Source organism: Salmo salar, chromosome 14 (genome assembly GCF_965601325.2).
Source record: "Salmo salar chromosome 14, fSalSal1, whole genome shotgun sequence".
Classification (NCBI taxonomy): domain Eukaryota; kingdom Metazoa; phylum Chordata; class Actinopteri; order Salmoniformes; family Salmonidae; genus Salmo; species Salmo salar.
Genome location: NC_138304.1, coordinates 30,534,299 through 30,560,000, shown reverse-complemented (window position 1 = coordinate 30,560,000; position 25,702 = coordinate 30,534,299). Strand labels below are relative to the sequence as shown.

The 25,702-nt window shown below is 40.8% G+C and overlaps 1 protein-coding gene across 2 annotated transcripts; it reads left to right on the top strand.

The window, feature by feature from the left end:
- Positions 1–17,025: 17,025 nt before the first annotated feature.
- LOC106569173 (aquaporin-4) lies at positions 17,026–25,124 on the top strand. 2 transcript variants are annotated; one of them, XM_014140225.3, is made up of 5 exons: positions 17,026–17,167; positions 18,127–18,544; positions 18,793–18,957; positions 19,611–19,691; positions 23,397–25,124. In XM_014140225.3, exons 1-5 carry the CDS (start codon positions 17,079–17,081, stop codon positions 23,670–23,672), a joined length of 1,029 nt encoding a protein of 342 aa, XP_013995700.1. In that variant the 5' UTR covers positions 17,026–17,078; the 3' UTR covers positions 23,673–25,124. The 2 variants fall into 2 exon arrangements, with proteins under 2 accessions (XP_013995700.1, XP_013995701.1); XM_014140226.3 differs by lacking the exon at positions 17,026–17,167 and adding an exon at positions 17,180–17,315.
- Positions 25,125–25,702: the final 578 nt, after the last annotated feature.

Here is a 25,702-nt window from a genome sequence, read left to right as displayed (position 1 = left end):
GTTTTAGTAGGATTATCTAGTCACAGATGTGTGTGACAGACATGCGACCTGGGCTGGCTCAGTAGAAGTGGTCTCCTGGGTGAAAGGCTGTCACATTCACTCACTTTGGGGACCATTTCACACTCCTCTCTCTCTCTCTCTCTCTCTCTCTCTCTCTCTCTCTCTCTCTCTCTCTGTCTCTCTCTCTCTTTCTCTCACCGTCTCAAGCAAGCACTCTACATCTTTCTATCTCTCACTCACTCGCTCTCTCCCACTCTCACTCACCTTCGTGTTCTCTGTCTGTCAGGCATTCATACAGTATCAGTCTCCAACATGGCCTCACTATTCCTCTACTCTCACTTGAAAATACCTCCTTGCTACAGTATATATGTGGTTGTTTTTTCAATTGTATACACCACACAAACTTCCCCAAACTGATACATTCACAAGGGAACCCCTCTCTGAAGAGAGGCAGAGCTGGAACGATTCGCTGAGAAATAGGTGACACAGATTGAGTGGGAGTGTGTGTGTATGGGAAAGTCTGTAGTGGATTATGTGCTTACACACACACACACACACACACACACACACACACACACACACACACACACACACACACACACACACACACACACACACACACACACACACACACACACACACACACACACACACACACACACACACACACACAGCCTCTTCTTTTCAAACCACAGCAAATCCCTTTAAAGATAATGTCTCTAACTACCTTTGTCTTGTCATGCATAATGTTTTTTAAGCAGTACTCATTTGTTAAATGTGAATCTCATAATGTTATTCACTCATCTATATAAATCATTAATGAGACAACTTCCAGGTTATTTTTAGGGGTATTTGTTCAGTTAGAATAAATATGATTGATTTGGAAAGACAAACCGTATGCTACTGGTGTCTCTCTGCATGCTGTGAAAATTGTGCCATCCCTTGGGGTCAGGACAAAACGTGCAGCAATTATTTAGTCTAAAGACTGAGGAGTTCAGTCATGAAACCTCAAAGGTATCTGCATTACAAAGCACGCTTGCGCCATCCTGAGGTCATTCACTGCAACTATATCATACCAGGAGAAAAGGCAGGAAGTTTAATGCTGTATTTCTACGCTCTCTGCTTTTAGAGATAAGTGGGAAACAATATTTCATTCTGAGACGTGCATAATCAACTGAAGTTTTGGGGGGGCAAATAGCCCTTCTAATATTTCAGTAAATATTTTTTGTTTGAATGAAAATAGCAGTCTAAAGCACTCATGGGTTATTTTTCTGTTTTAAATAACATTGAAAACACTGCTCCCCTAACTCCTTTGGAATGTCTTAAGATTAGAAAGAAAATACAATATCTGGTCACCCTCTTTTGATCTAGATCCAAATAATATAATTGATTATACACATATGCCGCTAGGTGGCTATAGGCTCTTACAAAATGAATTGAGTCTCTTTTGCCTTATCCCATATCCAATTAATCTCAACTGTTAAACTACTGACTGTCAGTGTATGAGGTCCTTAACCTAGGCAGCCATTGTCTCCATAGGATTAAGCTTGCAGAATATACATACTGTAGGATTCCTGTACTTGCCTTGATATGGTTTCAGGGTACAACCACAGTGCAGTGATGGAGAAGATGTTGTATGAGGTTGATTCTATAAATACAACACTGTTACTGACTGTGCATATACAATGCTAAGCACCGACTCAAATATAAGGAGATAATACCTTTGTGTATCAATATCATTATCCATCAACAGTGACACATTATCAGTCTATGCACAGAGGGAAACAGTCTTCAATTGGTTTACTGACTGTTCTGGAGATCTCTAGCAATAATGCTGTGTGCCTGTCTTGTTATAGTACATACCTATATTACCTCTTTCTGGCTTTATATCTCCATGTTTGCTGCAATCACCTCCCGTTACACCTAAAGTCAGCCTCGCCCATGGGGTTCACAGCTGCACCCCTATCCTAAATGACATCTAATAGCTGTCATAGCAGAAGGGTTCTGTCTGTCCTCTCTTGCCAAGAAGGTGATTTTACTCTGGGGGTGCGCCATACACCCACTTTTCGCCACTGAGCTTTCAACGGGGTACAGCAGGGTGGGCTGTGGGGTGTGGAGGACTGAGACGAGGTGTTTGGCTGCACTGGGATGGCAGGCAGGCGCAGGCAAGCGGAGAGCCCCAGTAACGTGAGACCCAGGCTGGCAGACGTTACTGCATGCCAGGGCCGTCTCTGGATGGGGCAGGAGAGGTTATTGCTGGGTGAGTTAAGGCCAGAGGGGGGACTACCCACTAGGTAAAGATGTCAAATGATTCATGTCTACATTTGGATTGATGTTTGGTTGAGTTGTCAACGAACGTAAATTACATTTGAAATTCAGCCAAACCTTGAAACCTTATGGTTAAAACAGTGTACTTTGGTGACATGAGGGATTGTTCAAACAACGAGTCCTTGTAGGCACAGTGTGAACTATAAGCAGTACTGTGTTTATCCCTAGGCCCCTATCACTGTCGTCTTCCTTGTAGTGGCATTTGCACAATCAGCATTGATAATGAGTTTATCTTCAGCTCTATGGAGCATGTCTGAATGATGGGCTGGCCTTGGAGTACACAATCAAATCTACAGCAATGCTCATGGTCAGCATGCAGCTCAGTCATAATACCAAACCCCATATTGATCATATTGGGAATATGGCAATAATTAATCTCTGAGTTTGTAAAGGCAACTCACAGAGTGTAAATACATTACAGCTGCAGGTTCAAATCCCAGGAAATCTATAAGCCACAGAAGTAAACTTCTGGATCTCCTGCTGCCTACTGATACTCACTATCAGGACTACATCGACTAAATAATGACGCAGTGCAACTACAAGACACTATGAAGCATGAACTAAATGATCCGTTTGTGTAACATGTTGGATCTTGTGCTGTGTCTCTCCCAGTGGTTTGTCTCTGTGTCCCAGTGCAGCCCAACAGGCAAGCTGAGTTTTTTTTATCAAACCATGCTATTCAGAGAACACAAGACTAATTGCCTCACTAACAGCCCTAACTTCTCTGAGTGGATCTGCTGAGAGGAGAGTGCATTTTGTCAGTTTGTGTGTGTGTGTGTGTGTGTGTGTGTGTGTGTGTGTGTGTGTGTGTGTGTGTGTGTGTGTGTGTGTGTGTGTGTGTGTGTGTGTGTGTGTGTACGCACTCGTGCGTGTGTGGTTGGCAAGTAGCGGTTAAAAGTGTTGAGAGCATCTGCTAAATGACTAAAATGTAAGAATGTAAGTGTGTGTGTGTGTGTGTGTGTATATGTGTGGGTGTCTGTGTATATGTGTGTGTGCGTGTGTGTCCAAGGGTAAACTGTTGCTTAGTAACAGCTAAGTTAATGGAGTGATTGATTGTGACCAACGGTTTTAGGGGTCATGCCCTGAATCATGGTATGGCTCAAAGCCTCTGGAGGTTAGGCGCTGTGGTGAAGCCTTCTTGGGAGAACATGGTTAAGTGAATAAATGGTTAGTCAATGTTTTCATCTTCATCATGGTTCATGAACAACTCAATCGATACAGTCAGGGATATAGTCTAAAAACCTAAATATGTCCAAAATGATAGCCAGCATGAACAATTTATCCACCTCTAATGTGCTTGTCCTGAACCCGAATGAGACATGGAAAGACAAACATTCCCTGTATCTCTGTTAGCTACTATAATGGAAAGATATTTATTGTCTTTACTTACTGCGTGGTGAATTACATGAATCACTCAGAAGAACCAAGACATGCATGGTGACACTAGTATTTCTCAGAACCGAGAGGGCAGCAAATAAAACCATTGACTCTTAGATGAAGTATACCACGCAGTAAAGACATTAAAGACATATGTTTACTGACTGCCCTTTAGCCTACTAGAGAGGGAGCTACTGGTCCAATGAATGGGATAGGTTAGCCTAAAAGGACATTTTGGATACTACATTTATATTACCTTTACAACTTTCTCATTGACAATATTGGGTCTACCTGATGAAGTATAATGCATGTGCAAATAGAGACAGACCATGACTGGTCTTTAGAAGAGATTCATGGAATGTGTCTAGAGTGAGCATACGTGCATGGGTGCATGTAGCGTGTACGGAGGGCGTGCGTGTTATGGTGGGGGATAGATGGACCACTCTTAAAGCTGCAATCCTTAATGGTGAGACTGCCATGTCTGTTTGCGATATTACAAGAACAAAGAAGTTACTGTTAACACAACACACCGTTTTTTCCCCTCTAACGTCATTGTACGCATGATAGAAGAGCACAATATGTACTGCAATTTTTTTCTACCGCGCTCCTCAGCTCGGCAACAAAAACAACACTGATAGGGCGGCCAGTGGCGCTGTGGATCTCAGCTTTAAATCCCCAGAAGATGATAATACTTATGCTGACAATGATGATGATGAGATGTTCTATGTCACATGAGTGCTTGTGCTGTCCAGTGTGATTGTGGCCAGGGGAGAAGGTCAGCCAGTTGAATAAACATCCCTTTAACTATACAAACACTGGTTGATTTCCAAGATTATATCGCCCGGAGGTAATTACAGGTTAAAGAATTGCTCAGTGACCGGTTATCTTACTACAAATGTTTACAGGTGGATAATAAACAAGTTGAAATTTGCGTCTCCATCAATGACAGATTAGATAGGAAGTGAAGTGTAATAAAGCTGTCCATAAAAACATCATAATCAACATATTTCTGGTTGGGAATTCCTTCCAGTGTTTACCCATTGGCTGGATGTTCCCCATAAGGAGAGGGTCATGCTCATGTACCCCATGAGAGGAGGCCACGCATAAGGCTGAATGGGACTAATGAAGCTTTCTGGAATGTGCCCTCTCATCTCTCTCTCTCTCTCTCTCTGGCCTAGAAAACATTGGGATCTTGTCACGTTGTTTTTGTCTGACAGAACACTAATCCCAACAGCTCCCGAGTGTGTAAATGTGTGTATCCATAGTATGTGCGTGCATGTGTGTGCATGTGTATATACATATCTGTGTGTATGTTTGTGCACATGTGTGTGCGTATATTTCTATGTGTTGGTATTTGTTTATTATTTGTTTATTTGGATCCCCATTAGCTTTCGCAGAAGTATCAGCTACTCTTCCGGGGGTCCACAAAAAAAACAAATGTCTGTGAGTGCATGTGTTTGTTTGTTTGTGTCCGCTCACAGTCCCCGCCGTTCCATGAGATGTTGTTTAATCCGGTTTTTAAAGGTAATTTTGTTGTGTGCTTGAGTCATTTGAGATGGGAGTTCCATGTGATCATGGCTCTGTTTAATACTGTGTGTTGTCGTGAATTCGTTTTGGACTTGGGGACTATGAAGAGACCGGTAGGTAGCCTAGTGGTTAGAGTGTTGGACTAGTAACTGAAAGGTTGCAAGATCGAATCCCTAAGCTGACAAGGTAAAAATCTGTCGTTCTGCCCCTGAACAAGGCAGTTAACCCACTGTTCCCAGTTAACCCACTGTTCCTCATTAAAAATAAGAATTTGTTTTTAACTGACTTGCCTAGTTAAATAAAGGTAAAATTAAAAAAAGACCCCTGGTGGCATGTCTTGTGGGGTATGTATGGGTGTCTGAGCTGAATGTTATTTGATTATGCAGACAATCTGGAATTTTCATCAAAGTAATAGTTCTCATAAAACTAGAAGAGAAGCATTTAATCTCTTGTCAACCCTCAACCAAGAAAGACTGGCATGCATGTTGATGATGTTAGTTCTGTATGTGCAGTTAAGGGTAAGGCGTGCTGCTCGGTTTTGAGCGAGCTGCAGCTTTGCTAGGTCTTTTTTTGCTGCACTTGACCATACGGACAGTAATCAAGAAGGGACAAAACCAGAGCCTTAACAACTAATACAGTTGATTTGTGTCAAAACGCAGAACATCTTTGTATAAAAGACAAATCCCTCCCCATCTTCACAACAACTCTGTCAATATGACTTGACCGTGATAAAAGACCATCCAATGTTATACCTAAGAGTTCAGCTTCCTCAACTTGCTCAAGCTTATGTACAACTCCAGTTGAGGTTTAGGTCTTAGAGAACGTTTTGAACCAAATACAATGCTTTTAGTTATAGATGTAAGAGCAGTTTACTATTAATCACCTATTCTGATATGACTGTAACTCCTTATTTACAATTTCTGTGAGCTCACTGATTTTGGGTGCTGACATGTGGCGTATGGAATCATCTGCATACATAGTCATTCTAGCTTTGTGTAAGACCAGTGGCAAATAATTTGTAAAATAGAGAGTGACGGCCCAAGGCAACTGCCCTGAGGGACACCGTACTGTACATTGGATAAATAACTCTCCAACCATGTCATGGCAGGTGATGTAAAGCCATAAAAAGTGAGTTTATTCAATAACAATTTCTGATCAATAACATCAAACGCTGCTATGAAATCGAACATTACAGCTCCAACGATCATCTTATCCATTTATTTTAACCAATCATCTGTCATCTGAGTCAGTGCACTACAAGTTGAGTGCCCTTCTCTATATGCATGCTGAAATTCAGTAGTTAACTCATTCTCTGAAAAATAGCATTGAATTTGGTCAAATACAATTCTCTCCATCAGTTTACGTTGAACAGGCGGAAAACTGGTTGGGCGGCTATTAGAGCCAGCAAAGGGTGCTTTACTATTTCTCGGCAGTGGAATTACCTTAGCTTCCGTCCACGCCTGTGGACACACACTCCTTTATGCTTTGGTTAAAGATATTGGAATACAGTCTGCTAACATTCTCAATAGTTTCCCATCAACTTGTCTATACCTGGTGGCTTACCATTATTGATGGATAATTTCCACCAAATTCAAAACAGCAATCCTTCTCTTTCTGGTATTCCAACCACAACAATGTTATTCCTCCTGGATTGTCCCTCTAGATTGTTTTCTGTTATCCCAGATTCACAGACTGATGCTCATGTCATGTTGCGTGGACTTACAGTTTGTTCTCATCATTCTGCAAGTGTCTTTCAGGACATCCACCTCTCCCTGGGAGAAATGCAAATTGTTCTTAAGGTCTTGGACCTCTCTAGTCAGATCGTCCATTCTTTTGTTAGTTGTTCTTGAAACTTTTCCTGTTGCTGTAACAATTGCTTGTAGACGTATTCTTGTTGATTTAAAAGATCACGCACCTGTGATAGCGAAACACTGTCCTCTTACTCCAACCTTCTTTATCTTTGGGCGGCATGATGGTAGCAAATTTGGCTAACGCTGGTACTGCACGCAATTCCAGCCAGCACAGCTTGCAGGAATGATGGAAACAGCAACAAACAGCAGGGATTTAAACAGCCACAAGCCCGGAACGATCCGCGGTCCCAGGCTCAAGGGCTAACTGCGTTGCGAGCTGTGTTCAAACCTGACTAGCTTGCATAGCCAAGCAGCAGCTCTTCAGACTTTAGGGTTTGTCAGTGTCCCGGGACAGACAGTAGCAGACCCTGCAACTAAGGCTAACAGTATTTTGGGATCAACATTAGGCTAGGAAACGAACCTTTTCCAGGAAAAACTTCAGAAACTTTCAACACAAACTGAGCTCTCTCTTGTTCCGCGTTCAGCATGCATTACGCATGTGTTTGCACAAGTGGAGGCTGCTGAGTGGAGGATGGCTCATAATAATTGCTGGAATGGAGTCAATGGAGTGGTATCAACCACATGGAAACCATGTCTTTGATGCGCTTGATGCCATTCCATTGACTCCATTCCAGTCATTATTATGAGCCATCCTCCCTCAGCAGCCTCCACTGGCGTGCATACGTACATGCAGGCGCATGTGTGTTAACTGGCTTCATGTGTGCCTGCGTGCGTGTGTAAGTGTGTGCATATGTTAGCTGTCTTCTCATGTGCCTGCATGATGACCAGATCTGACAATTAACGGTCTGTTTCGATCCCTGGTCCAATTAATGAATGTGGGGCTCGTAAAAGCAAACAGTCACATTTCCTTCATTTTCTTCAATAAGAATCAACCTCGGGGCTCTCTTTCAAGTCCTGAATTTCAAGAGGAGGGCAATGATTTGGCCCCATGTTAGACCTATAGGTTAAGTAACCTTTGTTGGGGTGAAGATACTGTTTGCCATGTGAGAAACCTGGCCGTGTGCAGTTGAACAAAGGGGATAGATGCTGCCCAGTGAAGAGTGGTGATATTACTCAGCAGGACAACATGGTCCTGATCAAAACTGCTCAGCTTTCATCATCAATTAATTCATATGATTCAAAGGCCTAATAGCCATAATACACACTTGAGGACATACCAATTTAGGAATTCTCCCTTAAGTGATCCAGAAAAATGAGCAATATAGAACTAAAGATTTTGCACACAAAAAATGTAAAAATGTCCATACAAATTAAGATTTCTTAGGGTAAAAATAACTGAAGTTGAAACTAAACTAATACCTCTGGAGGGTGCTTCTGAAATCAAACAGAGTCCTAGTTTAATTATCAACAGAGATTAGTTGACTCCACTATAAAGTACACACATGCAAATGTTAAAAATGAACACTGAAAGCTTTTAATTAGTTAATGAGAGATGCCTCTGATGTGTGTTGAGCCTGGAGGAACAAATTAAACTTGGAGCAGCCAGGAAGAGACTTAACAATAATCCTAAATAGTTACTCTATTATCACTATTAGTAGAACTCATACATATTCAAGATTAAATATACCATGGGTTTAATCTTAATATATACTATGAGTTTTCCTTGAAGTCACATTTACTATAATATAAAGGTTTGTTATCCTCGTACCCAAATAATGTTCTCAGGTTGACGTTTATTGTCATGAGTCTTGTCCTAGAGGCAGAACTGAGCAATTTCAAAATTGGCTATATTGTAAAAATTCCTGAAAACCCAAATAGCTTTTTGGTTATAATTTAAGGTTAGCCATTAGGGTTAGCAGTGTGGTTAAGGTTAGGAAAAGTTTAAAGTCAGATTTTATGACTTTGTGGCTGTGCCAGCTAGTGACCACTCTCTAGAGCTGCCTCCAGAACAAGATTCATGACAAAAAAATGCCAACCTGCATAATGTTCTTGACTCATCCTCAGATACATAAGAGAAGAAAAAAAACACTTTCAAAACCACACCTCAAACTTGTATCTCAAACAGGCCATTTGCTATTTCCTCATAGAGGATGATGTCATCACTGGTTTACTCGTGTGAATATTTTTAATGACTGGTCTGGTACATGCCCGCTACATTCTGTTGTTGGGGTATGAACACACCATTCCAACTCAGAAAAGCTGAGTTTTAACATACTAGCAAATACATACCCGTTTTTGTAAGGAAAACTATTTCACTCATATTGTAAATTATAGGTAATGTTTTATAGAAATCAAACACTGGACTCTACCCCAATAGATATCAAGGACTGTAAAACTAAAGTCTGGGTGGCAGCCTGCTTAGCTTTAAATGCTCAACTGAGTTGCTATTTCTCAAACTGCTTTCCTTAGATTTGGTTTTAGATCAGTAAATATTGATCCAATATCAGGCATAATGCCACTCAATAATGAGACAATGACAAACGGTTTCTATACAATTTATTGAAAATGAAATACAGAAATATCTAATTTACATAAGTATTCACATCCCTGAGTCAATACATGTTAGAATAACCTTAGTCGGCGATTACAGCTGTGAGTCTTTCTGGGTAAGTCTCTAAGAGCTTTGCACACCTGGATTGTACAATATTTGCACATTATTCTTTTTTTAATTCTTCAAGCTCTGTCAAGTTGGTTGTTGATCATTGCTAGACAGCCATTTTCAAATTTTGCCATTGATTTTCAAGCCGACTTCAGTCAAAACTGTAACTAGGCCACTCAGGGACATTCAATGTCATCTATTGGCCTTGTGTTTTAGGCTATTGTCCTGCTGAAAGACCGAACCAGGTTTTCCTCTATGATTTTGTCTGTACTTAGCTCTGTTCTCTTTCTTTTTGTCCTAAAATACTCCCTAGTCCTTGCCGATGACAAGCATACCCCTAACATGATGCAGCCACCCCCATGCGTGAAAATATGAAGAGTGGTACTCAGTGATGTGTTGGATTTGCCCCAAACATACAAACATAACGCTTTGTATTCAGGACATAAAGTAAATTTCTTTGCTACATGCTTTGCAGTTTTACTTTTTGTCTTATTGCAAACAGGATGCATGTTTTGGAATATTTTTTATCGTGTACAGACTTCCTTTTCACTCTGTCATTTAGGTTAGTATTGTGGAGTGACTACAATGTTGTTGATCCATCCTCAGTTTTCTCCAATCACAGCCATTGAACTCTGTAACTGTTTTAAAGTCACCATTGGCCTCATGGTGAAATCCCTGAGCAGTTTCCTTCCTCTCCGGCAAGAATAATTAATAAAGGTTTGCTCAAAGGGATTCTCAATGTCTGTTTTTTTTTACCCATCTACCAATAGGTGCCATTCTTTGCGAGGCTTTGGAAAACCTCCCTGGTCTTTGTGGTTGAATATGTGTTTGAAATTCACTGCTCGACTGACAGACCTTTACCTCACATGTATGCCTGCTGGGCAATTAATAAATCATCCATTCAAACATTCAGATTATAATCCTTCATTTAACCACGGATACTCTGACCATTTAATAATGTTGCTGCCGACATGGCTGCATGTTTCAATTAACCTGATTACTTTTAAGGCCGAAAAGCAAGCAAATGTATGTTAGGTAGTCGGCAGTCCCTCAGCGTAATACATTCAAATGTACAAACTGTAATAATTATACTGATGGGTAACCTGTCTAAAAAGTAATCCAGTACACACAATGGTACCAACTCCCTCTAGGCTAATGAAACACACTTGTTAAAGTGCAGTGAGTAAAATCCACTATCTGCACCAACTGAATTCCAGTCTTAGCCTCTCATTGAAGGTTATACCTAGCTGGCCAATGTCCAATTCTGTTTTGGATTGTATGCCTACAGGGCAGGCTGAAGTAAGTGGTCATGTTACCTGGCAAGACAAGCACCCACACACGTCACTGGAAATATACAAGTGATACGACAACTCAACCAACAGTTCGTATTTGATGAAACAACACTAGTAGTAGTCATATGCTTCCAAACTCAAATATGTTTCAATGTCTTTAAGAATATCTGAATATCTGTAGTCTTGCAAACATACTTTCCCCTTAACAACATTTTCCGTGACCCTAAGAGAGTATGACTTGTTTTAGAATATTATTATTGTGATGTAATGGAAGATGAACTAAGCACTAAGGATGTTGTGTGACAATCATTACTAATCAGAGCACTCACACTAAACCATTCTACTTCACATTTAACTGTTCCAATCTGCTGTCCTTGGGGACAGTGTCACCTACAAGCTATAAAAAATGAAAAGGTTCGCACTTTCACTGCAGGACACACTATGGTTGAGTTTACACAGGCAGCCCAATTCTGATATCCGACCAATCACATCAGATGTTTACACATGAGTGGTTTGTCAAAAGACCAATCAGAATTGGGCTGCCTATGTGTTTCTGCTGAACCACATACACTGACAGAGGCTTCATGACAATAGATTTGTCCTGTTGAAAAACTTTTTTGTTGTTGTTTCCCTGTAATGCTACTATGAAGCTAGCTTTAGCTAGCCCAGATAGGTTTTCAATCTCCCAACCTCATAACTAGCTACCAAGAAGCCATGTCAGGCTAACCTGTCTAACTACAGGTAACTGCCAAAAATAAAATAAACAGTAACATAAAGTGTGTTTAATAGGGCGTTGGGCCACCACGAGCCAAAACAGCTTCAATGCACCTTGGCATAGAATCTACAAGTGTCTGGAACACTATTGGAGGGATGCGACACCATTCTTTCACGAGAAATTCCATAATTTGGTGTTTTGTTGATGGTGGTAGTGGAAAACGCTGTCTCAGGCGCCGCTCCAGAATCTCCCATAAGTGTTCAATTGGGTTGAGATCTGGTATGGCTTACATTGATGTCATGTTCATCAAACCATTCAGTGACCACTCGTGCCCTGTGGATGGGGGAATTGTCATCCTATGGTGGTATAGTCATAGTAAGCTAAATAAGGGCAGGCCCTAAGCATGATGGGATGTTAAGTGCTTAACTAACTCAGGAACCATGTGTGGAAACACCTGCTTTCAATATACAGTCGTTGCCATAAGTTTTGAGAATGAAACAAATATACATTTTCACAAAGTCTGCTGCCTCAGTTTGTATGATGGCAATTTGCATATACTCCAGAATGTTATGAAGAGTGATCAGATGAATTGCAATTAATTGCAAAGTCCCTCTTTGCCATGCAAATGAACTGAATCCCGAAAAAACCCTGCCACAAAAGGACCAGCTGACATCATGTCAGTGATTCTCTTGTTAACACAGGTGTGAGTGTTGATGAGGACAAGGCTGGAGATCACTCTGTCATGCTGATTGAGTTTGAATAACAGACTGGAAGCTTCAAAAGGAGGGTGGTGCTTGGAATCATTGTTCTTCCTCTGTCATCCATGGTTACCTGCAAGGAAACACGTGCCGTCATTATTGCTTTGCACAAAAAGGGCTTCACAGGCAAGAATATTGCTGCCAGTAAGATTGCACCTAAATCAACCATTTATCGGATCATCAAGAATTTCGCGGAGAGCGGTTCAATTGTTGTGAAGAAGGCTTCAGGGCACCCAAGAAAGTCCAGCAAGCGGCAGGACCGTCTCCTAAAATTGATTCAGCTGCGGGATAGGGGCACCACCAGTACAGAGCTTGCTCAGGAATGGCAGGAGGCAGGTGTGAGGGCATCTCAGTGAGGTGAAGACTTTTGGAGGATGGCTGGTGTCAAGAAGGGCAGCGAAGAAGCCACTTTTCACCAGGAAAAACATCACGGACAGACTGATATTCTGCAAAAGGTACAGGGATTGGACTGCTGAGGACTGGGGTAAAGTCATTTTCTCTGATGAATCCCCTTTCCGATTGTTTGGGGCATCAGTCCTGTGTCATGCCAACAGTAAAACATCCTGAGACCATTCATGTGTGGGGTTGCTTCTGAGCCAAGGGAGTGGGCTCACTCACAATTTTGCCTAAGAACACAGCCATGAATAAAGAATGGTTCCAACACATCCTCCGAGAGCAACTTCTCCCAACCATCCAGGAACAGTTTGGTGACGAACAATGCCTTTTCCAGCATGATGGAGCACCTTGCCATGAAGCAAAAGTGATAACTAAGTGGCTCGGGGAACAAAACATCGATATTTTGGGTCCTTGGCCAGGAAACTCCTCAGACCTTAATCCCATTGAGAACTTGTGGTCAATCCTCAAGAGGCGGGTGGACAAACAAAAACCCACAAATTCTGACAAACTCCAAGCATTGATTATGCAAGGATGGGCTGCCATCAGTCAGGATGTGGCCCAGAAGTTAATTGACAGCATGCCAGGGCGGATTGCAGAGGTCTTGAAAAAGAAGGGTCAGCACTGCAAATATTGACTCTTTGCATCAACTTCATGTAATTGTCAATAAAAGCCTTTGACACGTATGAAATGTTTGTAATTATACTTTAGTATTCTATAGTAACATCTGACAAAAATATCTAAAGACACTGAAGCAGCAAACTTTGTGGAAATTAATATTTGTGTCATTCTCAAAACTTTTGGCCACGACTGTACTTTGAATCCATCATTTACTCAAGTGTTTCCATTATTTTGGCTATTACCTGTATGTTAGCTGGCATGCCTGCTGGCAAGGTTGATAGACTTTAGATAAGCACGCAATAACTAAATGTACTGAATTAGACTCAAATTCCTTTCAATATTTTACCCACATTTTAGCAGAGATGCAGAGAAGCATAATACGTTTCTTAAAAAAAAAATAACCACCAGTCAGGTGGATACAGTCAGCTCAAGAGGTATGCTTAGATGTGCAGAAAAATATAAAAAAATGTATGTAGAATTAAGCATATTGATTATATCTCTAGATTGCAGGGAAAAGCTGTTTCAGGTGTTTGAAAAATGCCAAATTCTCCAACTTCCAGACAGTCCCCCTCCAGACCACCCCCCAGCCATCCTCACATACTTAGTGCCTCCTCAGATTTTTGGGGTGCATGACGCCCCGTCCACTGATACTAACTACTACTACTACAGTATACATTCTTCTTTTGAATTCCTGGAGGGCACCACCACCACCACCAAACATAGCCTTATGAGAACAGGACAACCTTGAAGAGATTCTGTGGTTCCCGATTCCCTCAAAGCTACAACTTAACAATGTGCAAGACAGTCTGAGACATCTCAACATGCTGCTGGCTTTCTCTTTTCTAATCTAGCGAAAGATTATCTCACACAATGTAACAAATAACAGAAGATGGTATGCTGTTACTGCATCATGAAGCATAGTCAAAATATAAAATATTGAGAAAATGTTAAAATAAATAAAGGCAATTTTGTAAGTGGTATTTATTTTAAATATCTTTAGTTTATCCAATTAACCTATTCTCACCAATCATCTAGCTAAGGAGCTAGTCAGTCAGACCTTACGGTGTCTCCGCATATATATTCAATGCAGGGACAATGGAAATGTCATGTTTCTCCATTAACCAAAACTGTCCCATCCATCAGAAATGAACATTAATCAGTGAGGGAGTTCATTCGGGTTTAACCCACTTCACTTTTGTTTTGAGATGACTTTGCTGTCGGCTAAAACGGGGCACCTGGCTCACACTGGGAGGCAGCCCTGTTCCAAAACGAATGCAATCAACGCTAACCTGGTTCACTCGGGGCAGGCCAGGGGCATTCATTGAAATCCCTTCTAGGACTTCATCAAAGACGACACCCGGCAGACAACAAAGAGTAAAAGTCAGAGGTGTGGATGGAAGGCCATTGGCCTCACCTAATCTCTGATAATTGAATGATATTACTCATACTTGTGATTCTCATCAGATATCACTAGTCTTGTAACACAAGCTGTGAGTTGTGCATACTAACTCCATTATGAAGGGTTAAAAGAAACATTGAGGTAGGTCCACATTCACACACTGTGATTAGAAAGATATTTGGAATTTTGGACCTTCTGGATGAATATTAGGACAAATTCAGCTAAATAAAAAATGTACAGAATTTCTGAGCATAGTGCTCGCAATGCCAGGATAGTGGTTCGATTCCCTGCACCAACCGAACATAAAATGTATGCACACATTTTCAGAACATCAAAAACACATTTTTCAGGCATTGAAATTATGCAATTTATAGACTTCGAAAATGCATATTTATTTTCTTAATAGATCCAATGAAGTAAGCACTCTATCACAATTTTCCAAACCTATTAATATAGGAAAGAGGAGGCAACTGAAGAATATTTATTATTGCTCCTATCTTTTTCAAAAGCTTTAAAACTGGCAGCAATAATGTTCAAAGTGATCCAACCTAGAGATGAAATCAATAGACCAGCTCAACTACAATAACATTGTCACGTGTGCCCCCTCTCCGGCCTCTAGGTCACCAGGCTGCTTGTTATGGCACACACCTGTCACCATCGTTACGCGCACCTGTGCGTCATTAGACTCACCTGGACTCCATCACTTCCCTGATTACCTTCCCTATATATTTCACTCCCTTTGGTTCCTCCCCAGGCGTCATTGTTTCTGTTTCAGTTTCATGTCTGTGTTGTTCATGTTTCTTGTTTTGTATTTTGTTTTCATTTATTTATTAAAGCATGCTGGATATTATTCAAATGAGCTCCACCCCCAACCAAGCACACATTTGGTCACTGCGGACCAGATCCAAATCTGAATGAATCATAGATGTCAAGATTGTTTTCACATTATAGTACGGCACAGTTTAGTACAGTAGAGCACTGTTAAGTACAGGACAGTCAAGTTTTACTCAGTAGAGTACAGTACGGTACAGTAGAGTAAAGTACAGTTTAATTCAGTAGAGTACAGTAAAGTTTAGTTCTGTAGAGAAGAGTACATTAGAGTAAAGTAGGGTACAATACAGTACACTATACTTTACTGTACTCTACTATGCTGTATAGTTCTGTACTGTGCTTTCCAAACATATGAATAATAGATGTCTATGATTGGTTCAGATTTGGCCTGGACCGGACCCAATCTGAACCAATTATAGATATCTATGTATGGACCAAATCAAGGCCGGTCCAGACCGGACCAAATCTGAACCAATTATAGACATCTATGTTTGGACCAAATAAAAACCAGACCAAAAATAAACGTTCTTGGACGTTGAAATCAGGTTCGGACTAAAAAAAGACGTGCAAAAGACATCGTCGGTAAATGCTTAGTGGGCAATCATCACTCCAATCACAACTAAATTGGGTTGATGTCACCAATAGCACAATAGAGTTAGGTAACCATCACCTCTTTACTTTGATGGAGTAATCCTTGCAATCATCTTGTGTCTTGAGACAATATAGCTATATTGAGAGCCCAAGGGGGCCACCTAGGAGGACAGCTGGCTACAATCTCTAAGCTCTGTTTTAATGTTTAGATACATTATTAATCATCGCTAGCGATACTGTTTTCGAAACCTTTCGAATATAACTGTCAAGGCTCAGGAGAAGACCCAGATGCAGACAGCTTCGAAGTAACAAAAGTTTATTACAAAAACATGGGGGCAGGCAAACAACAGGTCAAGGGCAGGCAGAGGTCAGTAGTTCAGAGCAGAGTCTGAAAGGTACAGAACGGCAGGCAGGCTCAGGGTCAGGGCAGGCAGGGGTCAGAAATCCAGGGTGGTGTGACAAGGTACAGAACGACAGTCAGGGCAGGCAGAATGGTCAAAAACAGATGCAAGAATGCCCACATGCAGGAACGCACCGAATTGCATGCAGCAATTGCACCCTTCTCTTACAATTGGGAAAATATTGTGTTTGTTTCAGCATGTTTATAATTCTGATAAGAACAACCGTTCTGAGTAGGCTATGAGGACAAAACAATATCGCGGTTGGTCGGGTGACTCCATCACTCTATGCATGATTTCTGCAAGAGTTCTCGTGGGCGGGAACTGTTCTGCCCTGGATACTGAAGTCTCCTCCTCTGCAAGCTGTTTGCTTAATTCTCGTGGGGGTGATTCCCTGTTACTAACGTAATAAAGCTCCTGGATGCAATCCACGGCACAATGCATGGATCATTTTCATCGGACAGACCCACTACTACTTTCTCCTCCCCTCTCGCACTGTGTCATTACCAGCCAACTGCTGCCTGTCTGTAAGTAGACATTTTGGGACTATTTGTTGGATTTATTTATTGTGCAGTACAGAGAACAGGGAGACATTTCTCTCATTCAATCGGATTGTTGCAGAATGAGTGAAGAGAAAGCAATAGAGGAGAGTGGGAGATCTTGTATTTATTTATGGTAAGTTCTAAATGGAATTAGGAAAAGCTTTATTCGAGAAATAATAACGGGGTAGAACACAATGCAAACCTGTTATTTGCCGTGCTAATGCATATTGTTTTAACCCTCAAAGCAGTTAAATACTGAATACAAGATGTGAGTTGTGAGTGAGTTGATATCCTCAGTTAATGCATAACCTATTTATAAAACATGGAAGCATTTGCCACACTTATCCATGTAAATAAATGTATGTTATTTATGACATATTTAACTTGTTAGACTTAAATATGATATAGCTGTCAAACATTTTATCTTCTGATATATAATATTAACTAAAGTCATAAAAGTCAAACATGAGTTCTGGTCAATCATTAGGTCACTGGGGTTAGGTTGTCTAGGGGTCAAGGATGTGACATATTGCAGCTTCCAAGATAATCACCTGTTTTACTTGACAGCCCCCCTCCCCTCTCTCTTTCTCACTCTTTCTTTCTATCAAGTATCTTTATGTCCCTCCTCTCTCTTTCACTCTCTCCATTTCTCTCTCCTCATTGAACCTAGTCCATCGTTAGAGTCCAAGTGTACCCACAATTTGAAAGTAGTCTACTATAAACTCATTGATTGCAAAATTTCATATTGCATCCCTCTGTGCTGCCTGGCATAGTGTGCATTGGAAAGTCAATGGTTCAATTCCCTAGTGGAGTTATAAATGTTGTGTCCAGGAGCAAGTTCCCTTCCCTGGAAGGGCTAAGTGAATTTCAAGGCATGCAGACAGATAGATATCTTCCAACTGGGGATAATAATTTCATTAATTCATGTATTATTACTTTGCCAGGAGCTGCCTGTCGGCGTGTAACCAGCATCCCATGATGGTGGCATTCAAAGGAATCTGGAATAAGGACTTCTGGAGGGCTGTTTCAGCTGAGTACCTAGCCACCATGATCTTCGTCCTCCTCAGCCTGGGCTCCACCATCAATTGGGCGGCCGAGTCAGACAACCCTCCCCCTGCAGACCTGGTCCTCATCTCATTTTGCTTCGGGCTGGCCATTGCCACAATGGTGCAGTGCTTTGGTCACATCAGCGGTAGCCACATCAACCCAGCAGTCACCGCAGCCATGGTGGTGACCCGGAAGTTGAGCCTGGCCAAGGGTGTGTTCTACCTAGCTGCCCAGTGCCTGGGAGCAATCACTGGGGCAGGGCTCCTCTACCTGGTGACACCAGTGTCTGTCAGAGGGGGCCTGGGAGTGACTATGGTAAAACATATAGATCGGCCTGTAATCACATAAATCTGGATTATAGCCAAACAAGTATAGCAACAGTCAGAGTTGACACTACGCATAAGATAGTATTTGAATCTCTTTTTCTCTTTTGGGACTATTCCATCAGGCAAGCTCAATCAAGCACAGCTAAAGTATTTGAAAATATACTATTTGAACACAGGTCTGGGATAGTTTGATGTCATGAAAAGTATTGTTCATTTACTCTTACTCTTGTTTCCCAGGTGAATCCCAAGCTCAACGTGGGCTGCGGCCTGTTGGTGGAGCTCCTGATCACCTTCGAGCTGGTCTTCACGGTGTTCGCCACCTGTGACCCCAAACGCTCTGACGTTAACGGCTCGGCTGGCCTCGCCATCGGATTCGCTGTAGCCATCGGTCATCTGTTCGCAGTGAGTGTGATTCTATCTCTCACTTATTAGTGCTAGAATTACAGCAAACCTGAAGGCCTCAAGAGTCAGACTTTACATTTAATTCAATGCATCTATGGAATAAAATGTGTAGTGTGTTGATGTAGATTGATGATGTAGTTTGTACTTTATCATAATGGTGAAATAGTCATAATGGTGAAATAGTACAACAGGTATACTATAGAACATTAGTTCACAGTACAGTAGAGTAAACAAATGTCTCTCAGACCTGCTCTCACATACACATCCTCAATGGGTACCGCTGTTGCAACTCCATGGCAACCAATCACTAGGGAACTACCTAAACCACATTGAGCAAATGAATGCTCCTGAAAGCGACATGCTACCTACCTCTCTTCACAGCACAGCTTGATTTCAATGTGCTGCCTACATGCCACTAGATTATCCCTGCTAAACTAGTATCTTGTATACCTATGGAATACCTGCATTTAAACTACAATTCCCACAATTATATAGGTTTTATTTTATTATGTTCTACTTTATGGATTCATGTGGAACAATACGCTACTGTAGGTGTTGTGGCAGTTTGTGGCAGCTCTGCTAGGTCTTGCTTTATGTCTCTCTCTCTCTACAGTCCCCTCATGTTAGCATCTCTATGCCCTGCTTTGTTCTAGATTCCATACACAGGAGCCAGTATGAACCCCGCTCGCTCCTTTGGGCCTGCAGTCGTCACCATGAACTTTGAGAACCACTGGGTAAGAAAGAAACTGCTGCAGCCTTCTCACCCTCAAAGGCCCATCCAAGATAGCACATTTGGTTCCTTGGAAGTTGTGGAAACATACATTTTTGGTTTCCCATTGGTTCTGGGAATTAAGTCATACGTTTCCCAAACTGCAAAACTAGACATTTTCTAAACGTTCTAAGAACAGAAGTAAAAATGTTGCCTGTTCTGGGAACATACATTTTTACATTGCAGGGAGATCTGAGAATGTTTTTCTATGGTTCGCTGAAAGTTTTCTTGGAAGGTTTTATTAACTGAGAATGGAAATTCTAGGTTATATTGAGGTTTTTAAATAACTTCCTTAAAACTTTAATTGAATGTTTCATTTACACTTCTAGATTTGTTTGAATTAACTATTTTGAACTCCAAGTACAGATAGGACACATGGAAATGCTCTCTCTCTGGGCTGGCAAGCGTAGCTACATACAATAATACCAAAGATAATATCATCATGTGAAGTGGCTAGCTAGCTGTAAAATCGCCCTTTCCCACAGACACACAGGGTGCATTGGGAGATGGTATTTGAAGGATAAACTATATGGTTATAAATAACATTCTTAGAATGTTCTTTGAACGTTACTAAAGTTCTCTTGTGTTTTTATGGAAAGTTTTTTTCAAGTTCTGAGAACATGACTTTAAATAGAACCATGAGGAAACCTGCAAAAAACATTATGCTGAAGTACTGAAATTCCCACAGAATAACTTTTTTCTTGATGTTCTCTGAACAATTAGAGAACATTACTTCAAATAGAACCATGAGGAAACCTGAAAAAAACATTATGCTGAAGTATTAAAATTCCCACAGAATAACTTTTTTTCTTCATGTTATCTGAACAATTTGAGAACATTATTTTAAATAGAACCATGAGGAAACCTGTAGAAAACATTATGCTGAAGTATTAAAATTCTCACAGAGATGTTTCTTATCGTTCTCAGAACAATTTGTGAACATTATTTTAAATAGAACCATGAGGAAACATTATGCTGAAGTAATGAAATTCTCAGAGATGTTTCTTATCATTCTCAGAACAATTTGTGAACATTACTTTAAATAGAACCATGAGGAAACCTGTAGGAAACGTTATGCTGAAGTAATGAAATTCCCACAGAAGAATGTTTCTTAATATTCTCTGAACTATTTGAGAACATTCCCAATGTCAAACCAGTTGGAGAATGTTCCTAGAACATTACCAAACATGTAATTAAATGTAACCATGTTTGAACTTTTAGGAAACATTCTCTTAAAGTAATGAAATACCAAGAAAATAAAGTTGCTTAAATGTGCTGAGAATGTTCCATTCCCAGAACAGAACGTTGTGGGAAGGTTGTATGCAAAATAAATATAGGACAACCATGCTCTCACCAAGCTCCAAGAAACATATGGTTCTCAGAACATTATGTGCTAGCTGGGATACTCATACACAGTTGTGGGTGAAGGGCAGGGATTACATTGGGCTGGGGCCTGCAGGCACCTACGGTATGAGCCAAATGAGAGCCAGGAGTGGATTAGGTTGTGTGAATTTTGTCTACAACAATATCTAATGAAAATCTAATCAGAATACTGGTATTGTACCCAGTGTCGCCCGTCCCGTATCGTCAAGGCATAAGAGACTCTTGTGCACATACTTTTCTGACTGCTCACACAGGCTGTGCCACTACTATAAAATTGCTGCAGACACACCAAGAAAAAGGAACATGACATTTTTTTTGGTCCAAGACGCACTTTGAAGACGCTATTGTCCACATTTACTTATCCTCAGCCAACAATCAGATAACCCCATAGTAGAATAGTTTACGTTTTCAATTAGCTTGTTGCATTCTATGTAAGAAAATAATATTCCTCTCGAGATGCTTTTAAATTGTGTGTGCCCAGGGAGAAAAACATGCATTGATATGCATATACCCAGCCATTGCACTGTCACGGGAAATACACACATTTGAAGGGGGTTAATGGCCATTGTTAAAAGAGGAGGATCCCAGCTTTCCATTATTACTACATTTTTTTTATTTCTCAACTCCTAATAATGAGTGAACTGCATCATTTTCAAACAGGAGAATCAACAGAATGGTTTAGGTGCGTTTAGCTCTTGCCTTTCACGTTGAGTTTAGCTCTTGCCTTTCACATTGAGTTTAGCTCTTGCTTTTCACGTTGACCAGGGCCAAATGTTACATGGGTAAAGTGTAACAGGTAGGCCTGCATTATATTTTTGGGACATTCAAGTCATCAATATGATGCTATCTAGCAACAAGATAATGTTTAGAGTTTGTGAGCTAGCTAATGATTAGCCCAATGGGGTAAAAGCAGATGGGCATTCCCATTCTTATTAATTTGCCATTGTGCCAGCCAGGTGATAGCCTAATGCTTTTTGCTAAATAGCACACCTGCCAGGCATGGACCAATATGTTATTGCACACTTTTATGGATGGGCAAATCATATTTTAGATCGTGCCAGCATCATTTTATTTAATTAAATTGGAGTACAATGTCCTTTTAAAAAGTCACCAGAACTGACCTTCTCACAGTCATTCTACAAAGAAAGAAAAAATGCCACCACTACTAAAAAATTATCTGGAACACTGACCATCCATTGATGTTTTAGTTGTTAAAGCCTGGACACTTCAAATGAAGAAAGAGCCTCAGGCCAAAAGTGGAGTGACTTTTCATGTTTGAATATAAAAAGTCACTCCACTGAAATGTCATAATCTGAGCATAACACAGAAATCACAAGCTATTTGGTTGTGAAGACATGGGGTAAACAGATGCCAGTTATTACAGAAGTATATTAATAAAGAGCTTGTAGTATACTTTCATGTGTGCTTTTTGTTTATATAGTTTAGGTTAGTGCATCATTGTGTGATAAGTGTTCAGGTCATCTCTGTCCTCCAGTAGCTAATGTTGTCAATATCATTATAAGTGGGGGGCAACGGATGGGGTGGGGGGGGGCATACTGAAACATAATAAGGTCACAGTGCATATCACCATGCCATAGCAGCTACGAAGGATCCCATCGAGTGTCGATCAAGGACATCTTAACCCCCCATAGAGGGCATGAGCGCTACAGACTGACATCAGTAATCCATAGAAACACAGAGTGCTTCATAGGTAGAGAAACATTGAAATGGTCAGGAAATGCTCTTATTAAACATGTGTCATCAATAGTTCACTTGACCCTTGCTACTAGGTATAGATTCATTCATTTCAGCTTCCTATTTCAGAATAAAATGAAAAAACACATCCATAGTATAGACAACTAAAGACAGGTGTCCTGGACATTACCCACAGCATGTGTTTCTTTAATTAATTATCCAGGGCAATTATTGTCACAGAGGTGTTCATAGTAGCATGGCACAGCATGGTGTGTGTGTGTGTGTGTGTGTTTATCTGGGTCTTGGGTATAATTAGGAAAGGTCCTCAGAACTGAGAGTGGTGTCATATTATCTGACAGGTGTTCTCTCTCTCTCTCCGTGACAAATGTTGGACTCGGCAGAATCTAAAGGTACCTGGCTCCAGAGAGGATGCCCATAAACAATGATTGCTGCCCCTTTACAGACATGACAAGACATGACATCTGGTCTAATAATGCATGACAGCTCTGTCAGAACACAGTATCCCCTAGCTCTGCCTGTGGTTATAGGTTCATATTTGTCTGAACAGAGTTTTACCTTGCCTGTCTTGCAGGTGTACTGGGTTGGTCCAATCCTGGGTGGAATCATGGCAGCTGCCGTCTATGAATATCTGTTCTGCCCTGACCCTGAGCTGAAGAAGATGCTCCGTGAAGTCTTCCAGAAGGATCCAGCTTCGGGGAAGTACAGGGAGGTGGAGGGCGGTATGTACCAGGGTGAACCAGACGACCTGATCATCAAGCCAGGCTCCATCCACCACATCGACCTGGAGAAGGGGGAGAAGAAGGATCCTTTCCTGGACTCGACGGGCGAGGTGCTGTCCTCTGTATGACTACCACGGGCACTGGAGAGGGAGACCAACCTGTAGAGCAGGGGGAGATCCAGAGAGAGACACTTTGATTCTGGGTCCTCCACCCCTGTACCCATACCATAAGCCCCGTACCCCCAAACCCCATGTCCCCATACCTAAACCCACACAGACTCACTTCTCAGGCAGAATAGGATTGGTGCATTTCCTCGCAATGCAGGTGTATTATTGTATATGGTGGTGAGCTTTCCTCAACATTTGTGAAGTAACTGGATAATATACACTACCGTTCAAAAGTTTGGGGTCATTTAGAAATGTCCTTGTTTTTGAAAAGGCAAACACATTTTTTGTCCATTAAAATAACATCAAATTGATCAAAAATACAGTGTAGACATTGTTAATGTTGTAAATGACTATTGTAGCTGGAAACGGCAGATTTTTTACGGAATATCTACATAACCGTACAGAGGCCAATTATCAGCAACCATCCCTCCTGTGTTCCAATGGCACGTTGTGTTAGCCAATCCAAGTTTATTTTGTTTACAACATTAACAATGTCTACACTGTGTTTCTGATCAATTTGATGTTATTTTAATGGACAAAAAAGTGTGCTTTTCTTTCAAAAACAAGGACATTTCTAAGTGACCCCAAACATTTGAACGGTAGTGAAACTTTGCACGCTGCTCACCCTAACCAATTACCCATCATGTGAAATCTGTCCCAGCTCTGTTTGCTTGTGGCACTCTGCCGCACTGCAGAGTGATAACAAAAGACTACATTTCTGTCAGGGAAAAATGTCCAGGTCAACCAATTACATGGGGTCATGACACTGAATTGGTAAACCAGAGAGGAAACATCAAGCTTATTATTTTTGGATTAGTGTCACATATTGAATATGAATATGATGGCATAAGAGATCTTAACTACATATGGTCGTTAAGCACATTATAGAACTCATGTTGTGAAGGAAAAGTTCTACCGAACATTTACAATCTTCAGCCCTCTCCTATATTGTTAGTATGTATTTTCCATTTTCAGCGCACATTGGTCAGGGAAAAAACGATTAAACTTTACATGTTTATTTCTTTGTAGAAACATATGTCTTAAAACAGATTTTAATTGCCAAGCAACAGATAAAAGACAAACAATCAGATATCAGTTATAGACATAGATTTTCATAACCATAAGCAGAAAATAGAATCAGTTCTTTTGATACATTTGGAATGATTGCATTATTATTATTGAATGTATTTTCATACTGAAATGATTCTTGTACTTACTTATGAAGTGGTCTGCCTGCTTTACATTGCTTGGTCTTGAAAACCAAGGACCCATGAGGGAAATGCTTGCCTCCATACCAACCACTCTGGATTTGAGTATTGCATAGATTTTAATGCTATGAATACTTGAAAACTGTACCTTGCTGCAGTTTCTGTGTTGATTTTGATTTTCATGAAATAAATTGTGATTTCCACATCTTTAGTGTGAACAATTCTGCTATTATACTGTAAGTACATGCAAGCCTTGGTTTGGCTTTTGTTAGTACCTCTCAAAACACAATACCATAATACTGAACGATATACCAAATAGATAGAAAAATGTATTTCTGTCTCTGACATATAGCACTTCTCATAACACAGCTTTCAACAAATGTTACAATTTAAAGCCAGAGACTGGGTAGAGAATTGCTCCTGAAGAGTTGTATCACCTCACCGTAGAAGGCAGTAGCAGTTTACAGTAGCAGTACGACAGAAGCCCATCTCAGCCATGATGGATAGCCTCCTCCCCTCTAGATAGTGTCTCCTCATAGCCAGACAGATGGGAATGATGTGTATTATCTTGAGTAAAGTCTGAGACTATAGCTCATAATCTCATTCTATCAGTGAAACACCACAGGAAACGCTGGGCCACTTTGCCATAAAGAATAGAGGTGATCTGTCACAATCTCACTTTATTTCCTTTGGAAAAATAAAAGACAATTGAATGTGGAAGGAAGCCAAGCGAACTGCATATAATGCTAGCTAGGTGATAAAAAACTGGTTGACTTAGGTTGA

Bases quoted from the DNA above. Each gene is read 5' to 3' on its own strand.
- LOC106569173 (XM_014140225.3), top strand. From the start codon at position 17,079: ATGCATGGATCATTTTCATCGGACAGACCCACTACTACTTTCTCCTCC. The intron at 17,168-18,126 runs GTAAGTAGACAT...TTACTTTGCCAG, and splicing joins CAGCCAACTGCTGCCTGTCT to GAGCTGCCTGTCGGCGTGTA. The intron at 18,958-19,610 runs GTGAGTGTGATT...GCTTTGTTCTAG, and splicing joins CCATCGGTCATCTGTTCGCA to ATTCCATACACAGGAGCCAG.